At 30.0% G+C, this 19,556-nt stretch overlaps 1 protein-coding gene across 2 annotated transcripts in view; it reads right to left on the minus strand.

Moving 5' to 3' along the window:
* Positions 1-8,260: 8,260 nt before the first annotated feature.
* Positions 8,261-19,556, minus strand: part of LOC115243164 (octopamine receptor beta-3R-like) — a 97,520-nt gene continuing 86,224 nt past the window's right edge. For both annotated transcript variants that reach the window (XM_029819922.1, XM_029819921.1), the window contains exons 3-5: positions 17,335-17,446; positions 13,144-13,388; positions 8,261-11,489 (exon numbers count right to left, since the gene is read on the minus strand). In XM_029819922.1, the coding sequence (XP_029675782.1) occupies positions 13,178-13,388; positions 17,335-17,446 (323 nt within the window). In that variant the 3' untranslated portion in view covers positions 8,261-11,489; positions 13,144-13,177. The remainder of the gene's footprint in view (positions 11,490-13,143; positions 13,389-17,334; positions 17,447-19,556) is intronic.

Consider the following 19,556-nt stretch of genomic DNA (forward strand, 5'->3'; position numbering starts at 1 on the left):
TATATATAATTTTATTCTTATTTTTAAATTTTTATTTTTCTCTTATATATTATATATAAATTCTGAATTTAAATTCTTTAGAATTAATATATTCACAATTTAAGTGCAAGTAACTACAATTTAGTTTTATTCTCGCTGATGAAAGGATACGAAATATTCGTGAAATTGAAATTATTGTAATTTGTAATTATATGTAGATCGAATTTAATTAATTCACCAATCACGTGCCACTCTTCTTTCAGTTTTTCGATCGTTATTCAGCGGCGAAGGCGGGATGGAATGTCCTTCTTGAAGACCAATATCTCGGCAATGACTCATTTCGGGGGAAGAAGTTTGATAAATGCTTTCCTTTAAGAAAGAAAAGAGATACGACCGCGGTTTGACTAGTTTTTTCGACACAATTTTTGGTGAGTCGGCCTAACCGACTTGCTCTAATTAAACGACGCGAATGATATTAGAATAGAGGGATATTTGGGGGGAAGGGAAAAAAGAGAATACGATCGATTGAGAAATTGAAGTAGGTAGACTAATCTCTCGCAAATACGAACCCAGAAAAAAGGTTTTTTTGTAAGAGAGAATCTTTGGGGTTCTTATATGTGTGACCTTGAGGAGAAATATATTACGAGAAGAGAGGGAGAGAGAGTAAACGGAAGGGGTCGATTCCTTGGACAGATTAAGCGCATGCATGCGAGACTGCTTCGTTTACTAGCTCGTGAGCTTTTTAAAGGTTGAAGGGCCCGCTCGCGAAATTAATTCCGTTGATACATATTGATATTCACATATAGACAAACCCGTTGCTTTATTACAGTATAACAATCTAATAACAATGTTTATCTCTGACATTATATACATATATGTATATGGTCAAATATATACGAAAAATAAAAAAAAACATTTTAGGAAGTTCTTGAATTTTATACATATAAAATTTAAATGTATAGAAGAATCTCTGCATGTAGGTGTGAAGAACCAGCTGTGATATAATATATTGCATGTATTCAAATACGCATACATACATAAATTTATATTTTAATTTAATATAAGAATTAAAATGAAATAAGAAAGTAAATATTTCTTAATTTAGCAGTAAAGAAAATTAAATAGGAATGACATTTTATTTAATAAGACTCGATCGCTTTAAAATTTACCTAAAATATAGTTGTTAAATAAAAATTATACAATAATTATGTTAATTAATTAATATAATTATCTTGTAGTATATTTTGAAAAATTGATCTCGATTTTATTGTTAATGCGGTCACGTAAAAACAAAAATATGCGAATTGTAGAAACAAGATGCAAGAAAAGATCCTACTGAATCCAACTCACGTTTAATTTTTTGGGAATTATGCATTCTGTCGCTTTGCCTCTTGTGGAATAAGAATACGTTTGTGAATATTCCAATTTTACTCCAATTAAACGTCTAAAAAATATTTGAATACTAACACTGTGCTACGTATTCTTTATTCAGATCTTTTATTTTTTTTTTTTAACTACATTTTTAAATAAAAGAATTTTAATAATTCTTTTTGTTTTTAAAAATATATTTTCTTCTTTTTTAAATTTTCTTTCTTTCTTTTTAAATATACTTTTTTTAGATTTTCTACTCGATGATGTTTTATAATGCTTCTAAATCCGAAACTTGTATATTATAATTTAATTTTGCTTATAACTATTCAATGAATCTACATAATTTTCCAAATATTCAAAGAGATGAATGTAACTGGCGAACTTTTCAGGATTTTCATGAATTTCCTTAATAACGAAAATGTAATGAATCAGATACATAAAACGCGCTGTTAATGATAAAATTAAAACAAGATATATAATGACGGTTTTTCGCTGTGATTAATTTGGACCGCGAATATTTTGCTAGTATTTCGCGTTCGCGACGAGATGTAACGAGATATTAAGTCGGTCACGTACAGGCACGATCAGCCTTGACGTGCATAAAAGTGGCCTTTACACTGGCAATAAATATTGAAATCGTATCGATCTCGCTTGTGAATCAACCGTTCTTGCACTCTGGCATCGTTGACAAATGCAATACATCAACATTATCGCCACTAATAAAATTTTACTTGCATTGTAACTTGAAGTTATATATTTCGATTTATATGAGTATATCTCGGTTTTTATTCTTGCTGGTAAAAATCAACAGCAAAATAACATTGTTTTTTATTTTTCTTTATATTTTTTATTATATTATAGTTATTTAAAATAATTTTAATATAAAAGAATATTTCTCTCAGAACAGGTATTGCTTCTTCAGACTTCTACAGTTGCAATCGTCAAATTTTCCTTTGAGTAACATTTATTAACCGCTGATTTTATCGTATGAAAAATTATTAATCATCTCTATTATAAATCATAGAATTCAATTCTACCGTAAACCATGCGCAATTGTCAGAAATTCTCAGGAATCTGATTGTCACGTTGGCACGTTCGACAAATTCCGCTCGTTCAAGTGATCGCGCTGCCGCGAATTTGTGTCCGACAGTTTCGGAATTTCGTTGGGACGCGAGACAATGACTCACTTTCGCGACCATGTCGGTAGCGTGTGAATTTGCAAATAAATTTTGTGGGCATCGTTATCGATTTCCGCTTGAGAATTAGGACAATCGACTGGATGCGACAGATAGAGCAGGTTTATATGTATAACGTGGATAGTCCCATCTGTGTCGCGACATAGCCGTGAATATTAAAGTTATAAAGCGCTTTATATGTATATATGGTGTCTCAAAGATAATTCTCATTGTCAGTCATTTTTTATTCTCAAATTCTATTTTTGTCTGAAGATCCATTTCTATTGAATTTCCATTAAAAATTCTTTGTGACGTTTTTGTACTTGACAAATCTGAGTTAATGCGATCTATCAGCATAAAACGGAAAGTTATCAGAGAATACGAATATCTGCACAGCCTTATTAATGACTGACGTATCATGATCTCATCGCGCTGGTAAGCTTATAAAGAAGCGGCTGATATTCATCCTTTCTGTAATATAACACTAATTACTTCTGCGAGCTATTTGAGAGCACTCATTTATCTAAAGCTGCTAAGTTTAACTTTGTTAATAACTTCGTTATTTCGCGAAAAAGTGAACGAATTGCAAAAAAATGCTTTCCAATCCGCGTAACAGAAATTATATCGCAATTGTAAATATTTATTTCATCTATAATAATTATTTTTGCTATAATTTAACAAATCTTTTTTAAATATTTTTATTTAGTATTTTTTCCCGTTTTGTCATTTTTTTGCCATTTAGCTTAATTTATTTGACATTTATTTTCTTTTTCTCTCATTATATCTATTTTTCTTCTTCTCGCGAAACGCGAAGAATTATGGAATATCATAATCTGTTTATATCTCTTGTTTACCATAAAGCGAGACTTCAACAGAAATTATGGCAGCTTCTCAATCATTTTAATTTAGAGGCCCAGAATCTTTTTACCCTTTTCGAGATCTTTTCTTTTAAATCTGAAGCCATATTTTGAGAGATTTTTTCCACATAGAAAGGAGTAGGAGTATAATATATTAAAAAGTATCTTTCACCTTGTTTACTCTTTTATCGTGACATTTCTTCCATTTGTTCTTTTTAAAGCTCGATATTTCTATCAAAATGAAGCATGTGAATATTTGCAAATATCAATAACAATTATGATTAAATTATTGATTTTTTGCACAAACCTTTTTTTATAATTATACTTTTATTTTAGTTTTAAAATACGTATATTAGTTTTGATTATTATTTTATTATTAAATAATTTTTAATTGCTTAATTTAAATTCTGTTTGATTTTAAGATCAATAATATTTAATTCTCTAATAAATAAAAAATTTTTTTAAATTTGGTACAAGTACATTTAAGTAATTTACTTTTTAGCACACAAATTACATTTGTTGTTTTATAGAAGAACAAACAGAAGCAATCACGACTTATTTCAATTTATTGCGGATGGCGGATTTTTTATTTTATATTTTATTTTAATAAAAAGCATTTGTTATCTGTCGATCTATTGAATATTGTTAAGTGCGTGAGAGTTTCTATTGTGACTTCATGAATCTGACGAACGATTATTTATTCGCTGATAAAAATCTAGGAAGAATGGTAAACGGTTGGCGCGATTAATTATTCGTCGGATGACAAGTACGGATCTTCAAAGATATATTGAACGAGAAGTACAATAAAAAGAAAAAGACGAGATTTGTTCTTAGATATATTGATATTTAACGATATTTCAAATCTGTTGCTGTCATTACAAATAAATAAAAAATGTCGAACAAAGTTCATAGATATTTTTATTTAATAATCACTTATCTAATAATTATAATTAAGATAATCAATGATAAGAAAATTCTAGTATTATATTAAAAAATAATATATCTTATAATAATAATTATATATATAATCTTGTGTCATTGGAAATTTATTTCCCTATTTTTATTTTCAGAGTTCTAATTATTATGTTTTGCATTCTAATTTCTATTTTTTTTTTAATTTGAAGCTTTCAATTACTTATCTAAATTATTGTCTATTCGAAATGTATTTCATTAAGAGTGTCTCATGCCGCATATACAACATATTTTCACGATGCATTATCTTCCGTCTCTCCCTAAGCATGATTACATTCGGTGCACCTTAGGCACTTAAAAAATGTAGAACAGAAATGCTTTAGTTTCTGTGTAGTAATATAGAAACATTTTTACTAAAGCGGTGGATAAAGGCTGAAAATGTTTAATAATGCATCAAAGTGCGCTGCGCATATTACTGTTGACTTTACGTGTACATTTACGGTCACGGCAACATGCAGCACGCGAAAAGAGAAACAACTTGGCTTTAAGACTAATATTCGCAAGGATTTTATTTAAAAAATTTAAAAAAATGTAATTTTAAAAGCAAATAATATAAAACCAAGACAAAACAGAGTAAAACTAAAATAATTTTATAAGAGGTTATATATGATTAATTATATATTCGCAAAAATATATTTTATTATTTTAGTATATAAGAATCTGTATTATATTATCTTAAAGATTTTGCTGAAAGATTTTGCTCGGTCATTAGGACCAAGAACAATTTTTTCCTGTGCCATCAGATATTCATCACGCGAAGACGGTCATTTTTCAAATCGCTTATTCTTGAGTGCTACGTTGCGTGCTTTTACGTCGCATTAAATGAGAAGAAAAAAAAACTTGCGTAGGCGCAAAAGAGAAAGAACATTGGATTTCGTTTAAACAGAATGCACGTCGTAGCATCCAGAGCTTGTGATAAATGCTTGTTTTCTTTTTCTTTCTCTCTTTCCAACAAAAATCTTCTTTATTATTCGTTGCCTTGGTAAGAGTTGTTAAGAAAAAGTAGTTGCGGGGAAATTGTTGCGTATTTCCTGGAGAGCAATCAGTCCGATGTAACGCAGAATCGTACTCTGCTGTACTTCACGTGGCAGATAAGGTGGTTTTATCTCCGATTTGTAAATTGCAATTACACGCGGTTTCTCGTGGTACGACACAATTGCGAATTATCGTAAAAATCCACAGCAATGCAAGAATTGCGCAGCGAGATTAAATCAGATTAACGGAAACGGAAAAACAAGTGGGAAAAAGAAAGAAAATAATTAATATTATAGGAAAATTTTTATCGTTATATGGAGAAACACGTTGCAAAATATAATAAAGCTCGAGTATCTCAGTTTGTGATGTTACATTCTTAATAAAAAATATGATAATTTTTAAAAGTATTACTTTGTTTTTTATTGGAGAGACTTCATATGGTTCCAGTTTTTAAAATTTTTATTAAAATTTGGTTTAATTTTTTAATTTTACATTAATATTAAATATTCTATTATCTTGATCTAAAAAAGGTTTTTTTATATTTTTTTCACAATTTTTTTCTGCTTTTTTCTCTGGAAACATTGTTCCCACACGTTTTCTATGCATTTTCCCCTGTTCTTTTCCACATATATTTTTTTAAATTTTGTGTAGAACATAATAGTCTCTCTTATTTTTTATTCATAAAATTTTCCATATAAATATACATGTAGATATCTTCACAAAAAGAAAAATGTTTATATTTCTTGTTTATATCTCTCTATAAATGTTTGAATTAACTTACACCTCACGGATTGTTTTTATTTTTACATATATTGTAGAGGGTACATTCCTAAGTAATACACGCTTTTAATTTTGTTGCGCTCTCTTCTGGTTCCAGAGATATGCGATTTTGAAGTTTCACAGTTTTAATGCTTTTAATGCTTTTTCTCAGGTATTATAAAGTAATATTAGGAAAAGCGAAGTTTGTGTACATTGTATTTATAGTAGAGCAGACGAAAAAGTGTTTGTTTACATTTACGAGATAGGTACACGGTCATGAATATTTTGTCAATAATGTGTTTCGTCTATTTCTCGGATATACTTTACAATGCGAGGCGAGGTCCATCTCACAATTGTTATGTGGATGGGAAAGTGTACGCATGGACGCAGTGGGTTCCGCTCGATTTACGGGGGGGCTCCACTTCCGGAACATATAATCTAACCCAAACCTATTTCTGATTTAAAACTAAAATTTACTATTAACTAAAATTTACTATTAAGTTATTTTTATCCTCAACAAGATCTAGAGTATTAAAAGCATTAAAACTGTGAAACACTTCAAAATCGCATATCTCTGGAACCAGAAGAGAGCGCCACAAAATTCAAAGCGTGTATTACTTAGAAATGTACCCTCTACAATCTATATAAAAATGAAAACGATCCATGTAAGTTAATCTGAAGATTTACCTATTTTTTTATAATCAGAATATTTTTGTTCTCCTACAAATTGGGAAATTTCATGCTGATGTTAGACAGAGATCAACTTATGAGGAATATTTTTTTTTTTCTTTCTTAATAGGGAGCAAGGAGAATATTTTTCTCATTTTGACGTGATATTTGCGCAAAATACGCGCGTGCACGCATGTGTGATTGTGTGTATTTTGCGATAAGGATCGGATACAAGGCAGGAGAGTAAAGAAACGTCTTTTTACAGCTGTCAACACGTCTATCGACACGAAACGACGCAAGTATCGATGATTGTTCTCTCTCGCGAAAACGTGTCTCTCTTTTTTTGGAGCGTTTTCCCTGACTGAGAGTGAAGGGGATGGGGATTACCTGTCAGAAGCTTTGCGCGCAGTTCGTCGTCGTTGATCGCAATTTTATCAGACGGAATTGTTATTCTGATCGCCTCGACGGAATTCACCATGAAATTCAATCGTCGACGTGAAGGCATAATGTGCATTGCTATGAAGGAAAATATCGTAATGGCGAGTAATATAATAACACGAGAGAGACATTATTATTTATGCTTGCAAATGTTCTTGACCATTATGTTATTTTCTCGTCTCTCTTTTTCTCTTCCTCTCTTTCTCTTTCTCTCTCTGTTTACAATACTCTTTCTATTTTATTATCAGAATACGATAAAGTAGATAACTTTATGCCGTCACTTGCTTAGTTTTATATAAAATTTATAGAAACAAATTTTAATAAAATAAAATTATATAAATAAAAATGTATAAACCAAATAATCAAAAAAAGAATATGGAGAGGAAAAGATTTTTGCTAGAGAAATATAAATATCTTTTTTCTCCACTTTCTTGCATCCCTTTCTGTAGAAATTGTGCGAAAATAAAATAGCAAGTTGCGGATAATATAGCTCAAATTATTTCCCGGTAGATTTTATTTCGTTCTTTGAGCATCTCCGCGGAGATAAAAACGCATTTTTCTAGATTGTTGTATTTTTATATTTGTTACTCTTGTTCGTTACATTCTTACATTTTTATATTTATTACTTCTGTTTATATTTATTTATTAACGCGAATAAATTTATTTTATTTTAGTAAAATTTAATAAAACCGAAGCAGAAGGTTGCCAAAGTATCGGGCATTATAATATTGGTTAATTAAATACTGATACATTATTGTAATAAAAATATTAATAGTGATATATACTGATTCTCTTTGTTGGAAAATTACATATTATGTAGTAAGAAATACTGAAGGAGTAGAAGAAGTGGAATCACTTTTGACCGTCACACAGTCTGTTAGACTATCGATCAATCACGCTCTTTTCTGTCGTCGGTTAACCGCAAACAAGCTCGACTACCGTGACGATGTCGCCGCTAAATTAATTCGCCGCGTAAAATGCGGGAACTCATAAAATATTGACACGAGAAATGTTACAGGGTAGATTGGGGAGCGGGGATGTGATTAAAGATTGCACCATGCTTTCTTTCGCAATATAACATCGTTTATTTTCCATTCTTCTTGTGTTCTCTCTTTTTCTCTTATTGGCTACTATATTCTAATGGAACAAAATTGACTCGCTAAATCACGCTCGTTTGACGAAAAGGATATATATCTTATCTTTCGCTCTTATTTCTTAATTTTTGATAGTATCTATTTTTTGTGAAAAATATCCCCCAAAAAATCTGTATTTTATATAGAAAAAAGTAAAAAACAGATATTTTTTATACGTAAAAATAAAAATTGTATATATTTTATATATAAAAATTTTATTTATATAAGATAAACTTAAAATCATAAGATATAATTTGTACAAAATACTTCAGTTGAGTCAATTTTATTCCGATACGATGCACTTATAGTTGCTTTGTCTTTCTCTCTCTCTCTCTCTCTTTATTCCCATTTCTCATTCTCGTGTTCACGTAATTTACATAAATTATCTACATATCAGTTCTTTCATCGCGTTTTCTCATTCACACTTAACTCTACTTGCTGCGTGTGTTTGATTTGCCGCTAGACACTTTTAAACGTCTACGCCGCTCTAAAATTGCCATTGCAATGAACCGCTAGAATCGCTCGTTTAAACGCTACGCTTTTTTTAGGCCCAGTGTACAGCGCGCGACTTAAGTTACACTCTTGCTTCTTTACAAGATGAAATTTTCTTCAGCATCACTACACAGATTGTCAGATTAACATTGCTTTCGCACGAACAAACGATATTGATTGATTATTTCGCTGGCCAAAAAATGTATCTCTTCTGTTATTCGCGAATAGCTGATATCGCTGACAGAAACACCTCTGACAATGTCTCGACGTGAGAAATTCGAGAGTTTCTTCGTCCAATATCAATTATTAACGGCTTTTTTCGCATCGAGAAAAAAAATTTACTAAGGTCCATTTTCGCATTTTTAGTTCGATGATGAAGATTAACTAATTGCTTTATGCATTAAAAAATGTGTATATTTTATTTTGTATAAATATATATTGAATTTTCTATAATTTTTATATATAAATATTCGAAAAAAATGATAAATTCAATAATAACTTGACAAAAGTGATAATATCGTATTTATCTTTCAGATATTATATTTTTTAGTATTGTATGTTTTATATTTTATCGTATTTTTAAAAAATATTAATTTTGCTAATTTTTTAAATGTATAATTTTAGCCCTTATCTTTTTTAACGTTAACGTATTTTCGGATTTGACGCAATTCGGATATGCGAGAATGGACCTTCAGGCGTGTTTTTTTTTCTTTCGTATTCATGACGATCCGCTAAAACTTACTTGAACGGAAGCCCGATATAAAACATGCCTCGACGATAATAACTAATCTCATGATATATACATAGAAAAATAAAGTTTGACACGTGTTGAGAAAGGAACACTTGTGTCAAAAAAATGAAAGTTTACCACGTTTGCTTCAAATTCGCACTGATTTTGGATGCACATCGATTATGTTCTTTGCATAGTAGAAATTAATTGTTTGAATTAGAAAAATTATTATTACAACAATTAAGTGTCCTAATTATAAAGCATAGGAATTAGAAATGCATTCTTATTAATTTATTAATGCTGATACTCTTGAGCTCATAATTAATGTAGAAATTAATTCATATGTAGTACTTGATTAAAACCGTGCGTTAGCATAATTATTTATTGTCAACTAATCAATAATGATCGATCGATTTTGTGATTATTCTTATACCTTAAGAATCTTCTAATAGTCTCTCGGTAATATTTCGCGTCTTTTTTCTTCGATGCCGATTATCGTGCAAATGTGCTTTCTTTTAAATTTGGCAAATTTGTTTGCTAGTGACATTCGATGATTTCATTAAGCGAACGTAACAAAGAAATATGATTTGTCAGAAATTGCGAGAAAGTCGTGCGTGCCAGCGAATTACTCTAATTAATGTCTTTACTCGGACGGTCCGCGTAACTGTGCGCGTTAGCATAATCTCTTGTCCTCATTCACTCTCTCACTTGCGCACTCGGTCTCTCTTTCTCATCGAATAATCATCCAGAAGCAGATGGAGACGGTCGATTAAACAAACCATTTTGATGCAGAAAAGGTATTCCGTGCTGCATTAATTTTTTAAGATATTTATCGGTGTGTTCTATTTAAAAAAAAAAAACATTAAAAGAATAATAAGTCTGTAAATAAAAGATTTGTGAGTAAAAAATAATATTTTGTAATTAAATATTGAAATTGTTGTTTTCAATTGGCCTTTTTTCTTGTATTTTGATTTTATAATCGTCGAGACATTTTTTTACGTTTTTATTATTTTTATTTTTATTATCTTTATTATTGAAAAGGAAACCATAATAGAGCAAGAGTTGATAAGATATTACAACTTTTGATTATCCAAGTACAATTATTGCAAGCAATACATTTTTCAATGATTTAAAAAATATGGATAAATAGAATATGTTAACAAAAAAGACGGAATACCTTTACAGGTACATATATTCTAGGATGGCACAAGTAAACACAGACGCTTTATTGGTCTGAAATATATATTTTTATTTCTTTAAATAATAAGTCACTCTTCTCTCTCTTTTTTCTCAAATAAAAATGCGAGATCTTATGATTTAAAGAAATAATGACATATATTTGAACACAATGAGAGAGGTGCTCATTTAATTATGTCGCCCTGGTACGTTTTTTACTAAATTTCCCTATTGTGTACATGTAAGCAACACATAAGATACACAAAACTCGACGCCAATATGTGTGTATAATATATCCATTTTACTTACAAAAACACAAGTAGTGCACGCGCGCGTGCACACATACACACACATTTCTAAACGCTTTTATATTATTTTATATTTACAATCTGTCTCCCAACTTTATTGCTATATAGTACATTTATACAGGCATGTAATATGGCGCGCACGATGAACGTCTCTTTATAAATTCTGCGTGCTGATCCATCGTGGCGTTATTGTTTCGTGATTACGATAATATTACACACACATATGCGGTCTCGTTACTAGCTGCTTTAAGTATCTCGCGTTACATATATTACAGCCTTACACATGTGCCGGCGCGCTAATAATTACATCTAATTAGCGCTAACCGGGCATCTCGACGTATTTACAGAGTAAGCATAGATTAACAAATCCTTTGTGATCTCGTGCGTACCTTGCACGCGCTTATCCATGTTCGCGTAACTTCTGACGTCGCTCTCTTTGCGCGAAATTATTCTGCCTATACGATAGTAAAAATAAGATTTTATTATTATTAATTTACAAATACACAGAAAATTAGATAAATTTTTGTTAAAAAGATAATCTATACTCGCTTTTATGTGTACACTTATTTTATAAATAATAATATATATTAAATAATTAATGATGTAATGTTTGGGCACTTGATACCAAAATGTTTAAGGAAATTTATTTATTATTAAACTTATTTTATTTTTACGAAAATTATTGAAATTTTACTCATAAAATATTGAATTTTTTGCAAGAAAAAAAGATTAAAACATTGATTGTATATTAGTGGTTTTTTAAAATAATTTACCTTCTTATATAAATTAATATTTTTATATTCAAGAAAGAGATGGAAAAAAAATTATGTATTTAAAAACTCAATCTAATTAATATAGACAGAGATGGTTTTTTTCTTCTGAATAAAATTTTGTTAATTTTCTGTGGATATCAGCGAATTAATAGTTGCAACTACAAATTTTTTAGGAATTCTTGCTATTTCATTAAGTTTATGACATTTGGTGAATTTCTTCTGTTATCGACGCCAAAAGAAAATTCCGTCTTAAAATCGCAAATTGAAGCATATCAATGATAATCGCTCGTAATAGCATCTATTCTACTCGGTAATATCCGTTTTAATGACCCCGCTCTTCGGGAGCATTAATTTCGATCTCAAATCTCTCGAAAGCGTTTGTCGTGTGCTTCCGCCAGCGATATGATAGTGGGGATTACATTACCGAGTGTATTTCGGGACAACGATTATATGGCAGGCAATTACGTGCCGCCGATCGTCGTCCTAAGAAGGATGACTATGGTTGTAATTGATAGGAATTCACACTTTGAAGATCGCAAATCAATGATTAAATTGTTTAGCTTCAATTCGAGTTTTTACCTCAAATGTTTACACAGTTATATGAATATTTATAATTAATATTTTGTCCAAATTAAGTATTAAAACTTGAAAAAAGATTCTTCCAGAAAGAGCCGTAAAAGATTAAAAAGGTACACGATAAAACACGCTTAGAGAGCGAATAAAATTTAAATAATTTGAAAAAATAAAATTTAATAATTTTTCATAAAGAACTGTACACACATATAAAAGAGATGTAAAATATATACATATATAATATCAATTTGTAAATTTTCAAATCCAGAATTGTTTTTTATATATCTTTTCAGATTGAAATTTATAATCCTGTTTTTATATTTTATGTTATATAAGTTTTTCCTTTTATATGTTGTTTTTTATATCTTTTTTATATTTTGTTTTATTTAAAATAAAATCATATTTCTTTAAGGTATCATTTATAAATACCGAAAAAATATTTATAAATAATTAAAGCGGAAATATATTATATCATACATAACGATCAAGTAAAAGAGAGTACAATTGCTAAAGCGTGCATCGCGTGACGATAAACAATCAACGTAACATATGCGCCTCGCACAAAGTTACGAATAACGGAAAAGCCAATGGTGTGTGAAGTCAATAGATCCGGGCAATAAGGTTTAATTGCGAACAATGTCGATTGATGTTCAAAAATCGCTGGAACGAAGTGGCTCGATTTTGCTTTGACTGGAAACCCGTAAAAAAAAAGAAAAAAAGAAAGAGAGAAAATGATAGGGGTTGTGAGGGATGATAAACTCGCCTTTCAGAAATAGATTTCTGGGAATCTTGTCGCGCTACACGAATTGCGACGGTGTCTTCCAACAATTGGCGCAACAGGGCAGGGCACTCTTCAGCGTGTCCTTGAAGGCGTCGCGAAAATCGCGGTTGAAATACGCATAGATAAGCGGATTTAGGGCGCTGTTGAAATAACCTATCCAAAAAAGCACCGATACTACCGTGTTCGGGCAATAACAGGCCTCGCCACACAGCGACGTCGTCAGATACCTGAAAGAATGACAGAAAACAATCATGTTTACATTTGCTCGAGAAATTAATCGAAATACTTTAGTTTCGCAAACCATTTTAAACCTATTTTTGAAGAATAGATATATGTAAAGCTGTGGAGAGAGATTATCTTCGATACGTCTTAAACAATATTTCTTAAAATTAAATTTATAATTATATTTTGTGTCAAACAATCAAGGTATATACATATATAATTTAATACGTGTATTTTTAAGGGGAAATATTATATGATTCAAAGTATTTAAAAAAGGAGAAATAGATTTAATTTATAAAAAGCTTTCTTGCATATGTAAATTTTGTGATATAGAGAGCTAATAAAAAGTAAACGAAGGAAAATAGAAATTATTTTAAAGAATATAAAAATTAAAAGCATGTATATATACAGTAAAAAAAATCGGTAAATAAAGCTTTCTGCTTTAATCTAAAAACACAACACACATAAATAACGCAATAACGTAAATCAACGACAACGATCGTTTTGGAGGAAAAAGTTTTTGGGAGCACCACGGTAACATTAATAATCCGGATCGAGATTTGCAGAGTAAGAGGCTGTAAATCTGCAGGAAAAAGGTCAAGAGATCAGCCGAATACGGTGCGCCATAATTTTCGATAAGGATATCTCAGTGCGGTAACTTGAGAGGTGCGAATACAGATATGACGTTTAGATATTTATGGGATTTGTTCTGCATCAAAATTACGACGGGGAAATGAGATTTTTTTGCGTTTGCCTCTTGTATTTTCTTACAGCATGCGCGCCGAGTATTTTGCATATAGATACATCTGCATTATGCGGATTTTAAATCAATGTTTCGATATTGCCTTTTTACGTGCGCCATCGGTGTGAAAATAAGATTCATTTTGAATTCTTTACGCGCAGCATCTATAATTTTTATTTTTTTCTTACGATTTCGAAGTATTATCACGTTTGACAACTGTTACTCCAAGAATTTTATTCAACGAGATAAATTGCTGAAGATATACATTTACTTAATACGAACAATCATAATTGTTTCAAAACGTTTCAAATATCATGTAAATTTGTAAATCAAACTGACAACAAATCTTTTGTCAGTCCAAACTGACAAGAATGTCTGTTGTAATTATTTTAACTCACACATATTCTCAAAAATTAAGGTATTAAACATATTTAATAATTTTGGAATATTATTTTATTTTATTTTATTTTATTTTTATTAAAGAAAAATTTATTTTAGAATAGAGTTCATACTTTTGAATGTGGTCGCTTTAAATAATATAAATAGTGATGTTTTCATAAAAATAGTTATTTGAAAATGTGTTTTGATATGATCTTATTGCGAATTAATCTAATGTTTATTAAAGTTTGCGTTCAAATATATTTCTTTTAAACTATTTTAAAATTGAATTGAAAAATTAGATATGTTGTGTGTATATTACAATATTTTAAGTTAGATATGTTAAAAATCTGTTTTCTCTTTATTCTAAAATCTATTTTAAAATAGAATATGTTCCAAATTATTTAAAAATTAAATTTAGAAATTAAAATATAGTGCAAAGAATTCAACAATCTTAAAAATATTGTATTGCGAATCTTCTACGATTTTCTCTTTAAGAAAAGATTTATTTTAAATTCATCAAAAAATCCATCATATATGTATATACACAATAAAAGATTACATTATTGGCTTGATGGGCTACATCCTGTATAAATCGAAATAATGCAGCTAAGAACGTAATGCGACCGTATTTTCGACCACAGACATATCATTATTAATGCACGAAGCATCGATCGCGATACCGACATAGAACAATATTAACCAGATCGACATAGATTTGTGGTGGCGGCATCTCCGTTTGACGAAAATTACAAAGCCACCGATATCAATCGAATAAATTGGACTCTGAAAATGCAGTTGATCGCTATTACAACTATATACATATCCATTTTTACGGATTAACTCCAGAATAAGATTTTTCTATATTTCTATAGTTATTCTTATTTGTTATTCTATGTGTCGCGTAAAGAAATAGATGACAATGTCGAATTTCCTACTCTAAATAGGAAAAATAAGATATATGTATATTTACTTATACATATACATATATTTATTTGTATAGAAATAATCGGCAAAAAGAAAATATTTTTTATTAAAATGAGAATTTTTGTCGCATTTTTTCAAAAATTTTAAGAATTTTTGTTTTTATTCTTATTTATTCAATTTTATATTTTATTTTTTTATTCTTAGAAATAATTATCTACCAAGACGATTATATTTTAACAGATATAATAAATGAAAATAAAAATATATATATATATCTTAATGAATCTGACAAAGCGTAATAATTTTTTAGTTTAATACGAAAATAATTATATAGATATTAAAAAGATTATTAAAGAGACTTACTAAAACACAATTTTTTCAGAAATGTAAAATTATTCATGTGATAAGAGAGTCGATCCTCCAAAAGTCGATAACGCGATTTGGGAAATGGCCGAACTACGAAACTAATGCGAGCTTTTAGGTCAGTAGAGTGATGCGCTTTGTGCATTTGCATGAATAAAAACCGAATTGCAAAATGGAGATGTCTTGCTGCACATTCATATATCTATGTATCGCTTTGCTCTATTTTCATAGAGAACAACATTTTCAGGCGAAAAAGCGTGCGTATTTATTTATCAGCCATTTGGTATTCGATAAAATGTTTTATCGCTATGCTGTAACATTACACTTTGCGAGAACCAAACTGATTTGAATGCATGAATAAAATAATGTGGCATTTTGATAACTTTACAAGGATACATTTAAATTTATTTTTGCTATACCGATTTTATTAAAACAGTTCAACAGATTTAAAAAAATATATTTTATTAGTACAATTTTATATAATTTTTAATAGTATGTAATTTTACAGAAATAGAATTTTTGTATAAATGAATTTTTATAGAGACATATAAAGCAAAATTATCTGAATTCTTTCTATTTAAAATTGAAGTATCTTAATTATTTGTATTTTTTAAATAAACTTTTGGATGTTTTTTACTGCAAAGTTTATTTGTTCAGTGGTAACCTGACCACATTATAATTATTGACAAATTTTCTAAAATTTCATCGATTTGTTTGCTGGACCATGGTATCTTTCTTCTGCGTTTTACATTTTCTCACAATTTTAAACTTTCTCTCCGAGATAAGGTTTTTCCCGTCTCTCAAGTCCCTTTCTAAGAAAGATCTTCATATTCCGCTACGGTCGCGGAGGCTTAGCAAATAGTCAAACTGCGAGCAAGCTTGCGGAGAGAGTAGGGTAAGCCCTCGACAAACTCTATAGAGATGCACTTTCTGAGCTTGCATTAATAAAACATGGGACAGACGAGACTATACTTCTCTTTCTCTCTCTGTTTGTTGACCTTAAATATTCGACGTCAGTAAAGCTCTCGTTCTTGACGACGATTCGATACATAAACGCCGCAGCAAGAATTCTTCAAAGCAAAGTCGCCAAGTGGGTTTCCACTAAAACTATCTTGCTCAATGAGGTTTGCTTTCTTTTAAAGAGAAGTTCATTGATATTTACAAATTTCAAATATCTCTTAATGATATGAAAGATACATATATTATTTATTCAATATGTGTATGTGTTTATTCTTAATTTTGATATATTGATATATTCACACTTTGAGCTTTCAATTTAAGAACGTCTTGAATTGCAATTTTGTTTTTAAATTGATAATAATGTAAAATAAAAATTGAAATTAAAGACTCGTATCTTTATTTAATGTCTAATTTTTAATCTTTTTTTATTCTTGCCGAGAAATTTTTTGATAATTTGAGATAAAGTAAAATTTTAATGAAATAATTATCTAAAAATTTATATCGATGAATTTTTTCTCGAAAAGATCATGAAGAAAAATTAGAAAATTGGCCTACTGAATTATTTCATAATTGATGCTCACCAGATAAAGAACGGTAGCCAACAGAGAAGAAACGCTCCCATAATTATACCGAGTGTTCTCGCAGCTTTATGTTCGGCCCGCCAACTTCTTGTTTGTTGTCGTATCGAAGTACCTGAAACATAAAAATAATCAATTTATTTCGCAATGCTGGTTTGGATAAGCCAATTTAAATTAGTTGTATTCTATTTTCATTAAACAAACAGAACTTTCTTCATAGATCTTAATTTATTCCGCAGAAAACAGGACGAAGCAATTATACTTGATTTTGGAGAGGACGACAGACATCTTGCAGCCTTTTGTGCGATAATTATTGCATTTGTAATTATACATTATGTAATTATAAATATTCATGCCATATAATGCAGATTTATCGGCAAAGTATAAAGCCCGAATATTAATGCATTGCGTTCCTGTGCGCGTGTGCATGTTGAATTGCTAAATTTTAATACAATTCTAACGCGAGTAACACTGTTTACATAATTACCGCTATAAAATAAGCTGAATCTGCCGATATAGAGACCGCTATAGTAACAATAATAATATTGTAATGGCTTTCGTAATGTAATGCCCAACGTCCTTCTACAAAAGTCTATTGCCATATTAATGAGGCAATTGCGCACATAGCCTTCAACCGTTAATTAATCACATGACAATCAATGCATTTATTTTGGCAGAACTAAATTGATTATTGATTATTCGAAATATTAAAATTAGGTTAATTTCTTTATAATTAATTTTTTATAATTAGTCTTTCTTTTTTTCTTTCCTTTTTACTAATTTCTAGTTTAATAAAACGATAAAAGTTAGAATAAAAAAATAGAATACATCTATCAGATTGGATTTAAAAATAATTTAATTTCTGCAACGTACAATTTTTTTTTTAAATCAAAATAAATGGAAAAATATAAGATAATTATAAAATTATCATAAAATTTGCTTTATAAAGTTTTGTTTTAATTTAATTTTAATCTATTGCGGCGCGGAGGAATCGATTATAATAAATTTACAAATATAATTAGGTGTATAAATATTGATTGATGATAAAAATTCCCGTCGTCGAAAGTTAATCGTTGAGTTCAACAGCGAGATTTAATGAAAAACTATTCTCTCATACCATCGCGATTTTTCTTCCTCAAGTTTCTCCCTAGAATTTTCCCGCGGAAGCCATTAAAAGCTGGCCTATCTAATTTCTGATATAATTACTTTGCACAACGTGCCATCGAGCGTTGCTATCGTAACTCGCAACTGCGATAATCGCACTACGGCGCGACGCGAACATCATCATATACAGAAATTTTTCCACGAGCTATTAACATGCACTCGCCATTTAATCTTCTCAGTTAATATTGTGCGCGAAAGTTTACTTCGACATGAAAAAGCTCTCTTTCCTCAGGAGTAGAGAATAATTTTTATGCAGAATAAGTTCCTCTATAAAATGTAATTTGAGAAAAAACTTTTTCTTTTATTATTTAAATTGAAAATATTGATGGGATAAAGATATATATGTATATATCAGAATTCATAATTGAAAATTTAATATAGATATGTCGATTTTAAAAAACAATTATATAAAATATACAATTTAAATGGTTTGGAGGGGAAAGGGACATCTGTTCATTTTTTAAAACATTTTTCGTATATTTTATATGCTTATATTTAGTTTAATTTTTCGTATAATTGAAATAAAATTGACAGAAATTTTTGAATCGAATCATTTGTCAATTTGCAAACTAGTGAGTGCTGGGCAATGACAGCTTAAGAGTTTTGTTAATTTGTACGGAAATCTCAAATCCCTAAGCACCCTTGCATATGTGCAGCGGGACCTCGAAAACCGCAGACAGAGCGAATTTACTTGGGCGGAGCTATATTCAGAGAGTAGAGGAGAAGAGAATTGTTGTTTAGATAATACGGGGATAGAGAAGGAAGAGTGTCCGTCCGGATAGAAGGCTGAAGGGTTCGCGTGTTCGAGCGCATTGAGGCAGATTTAGGTTGGTTGATCGATGCTCAGCGCTTTCGTGCAATCAATGCACTCGTCTATCAAGATATAAGAAGCACCCATGCATACAGGGTGCTCTTAGCGGGGGAATGCAAGTGCGAGAAAGTGCATTATCAATGTATTCTAAATCGATCCTTAGCAAAGAATATTACATTAGAATTAAGCATAAAAAGCAAAAGACATACATCATTCAGATTTTATCGAAATTTTAAATTATTATAATAAT

The sequence above is a fragment of the Formica exsecta genome, unplaced genomic scaffold, assembly GCF_003651465.1.
Source record: "Formica exsecta isolate Colony F162 unplaced genomic scaffold, ASM365146v1 scaffold696, whole genome shotgun sequence".
In the NCBI taxonomy this organism is placed as follows: Eukaryota; Metazoa; Arthropoda; class Insecta; order Hymenoptera; family Formicidae; genus Formica; species Formica exsecta.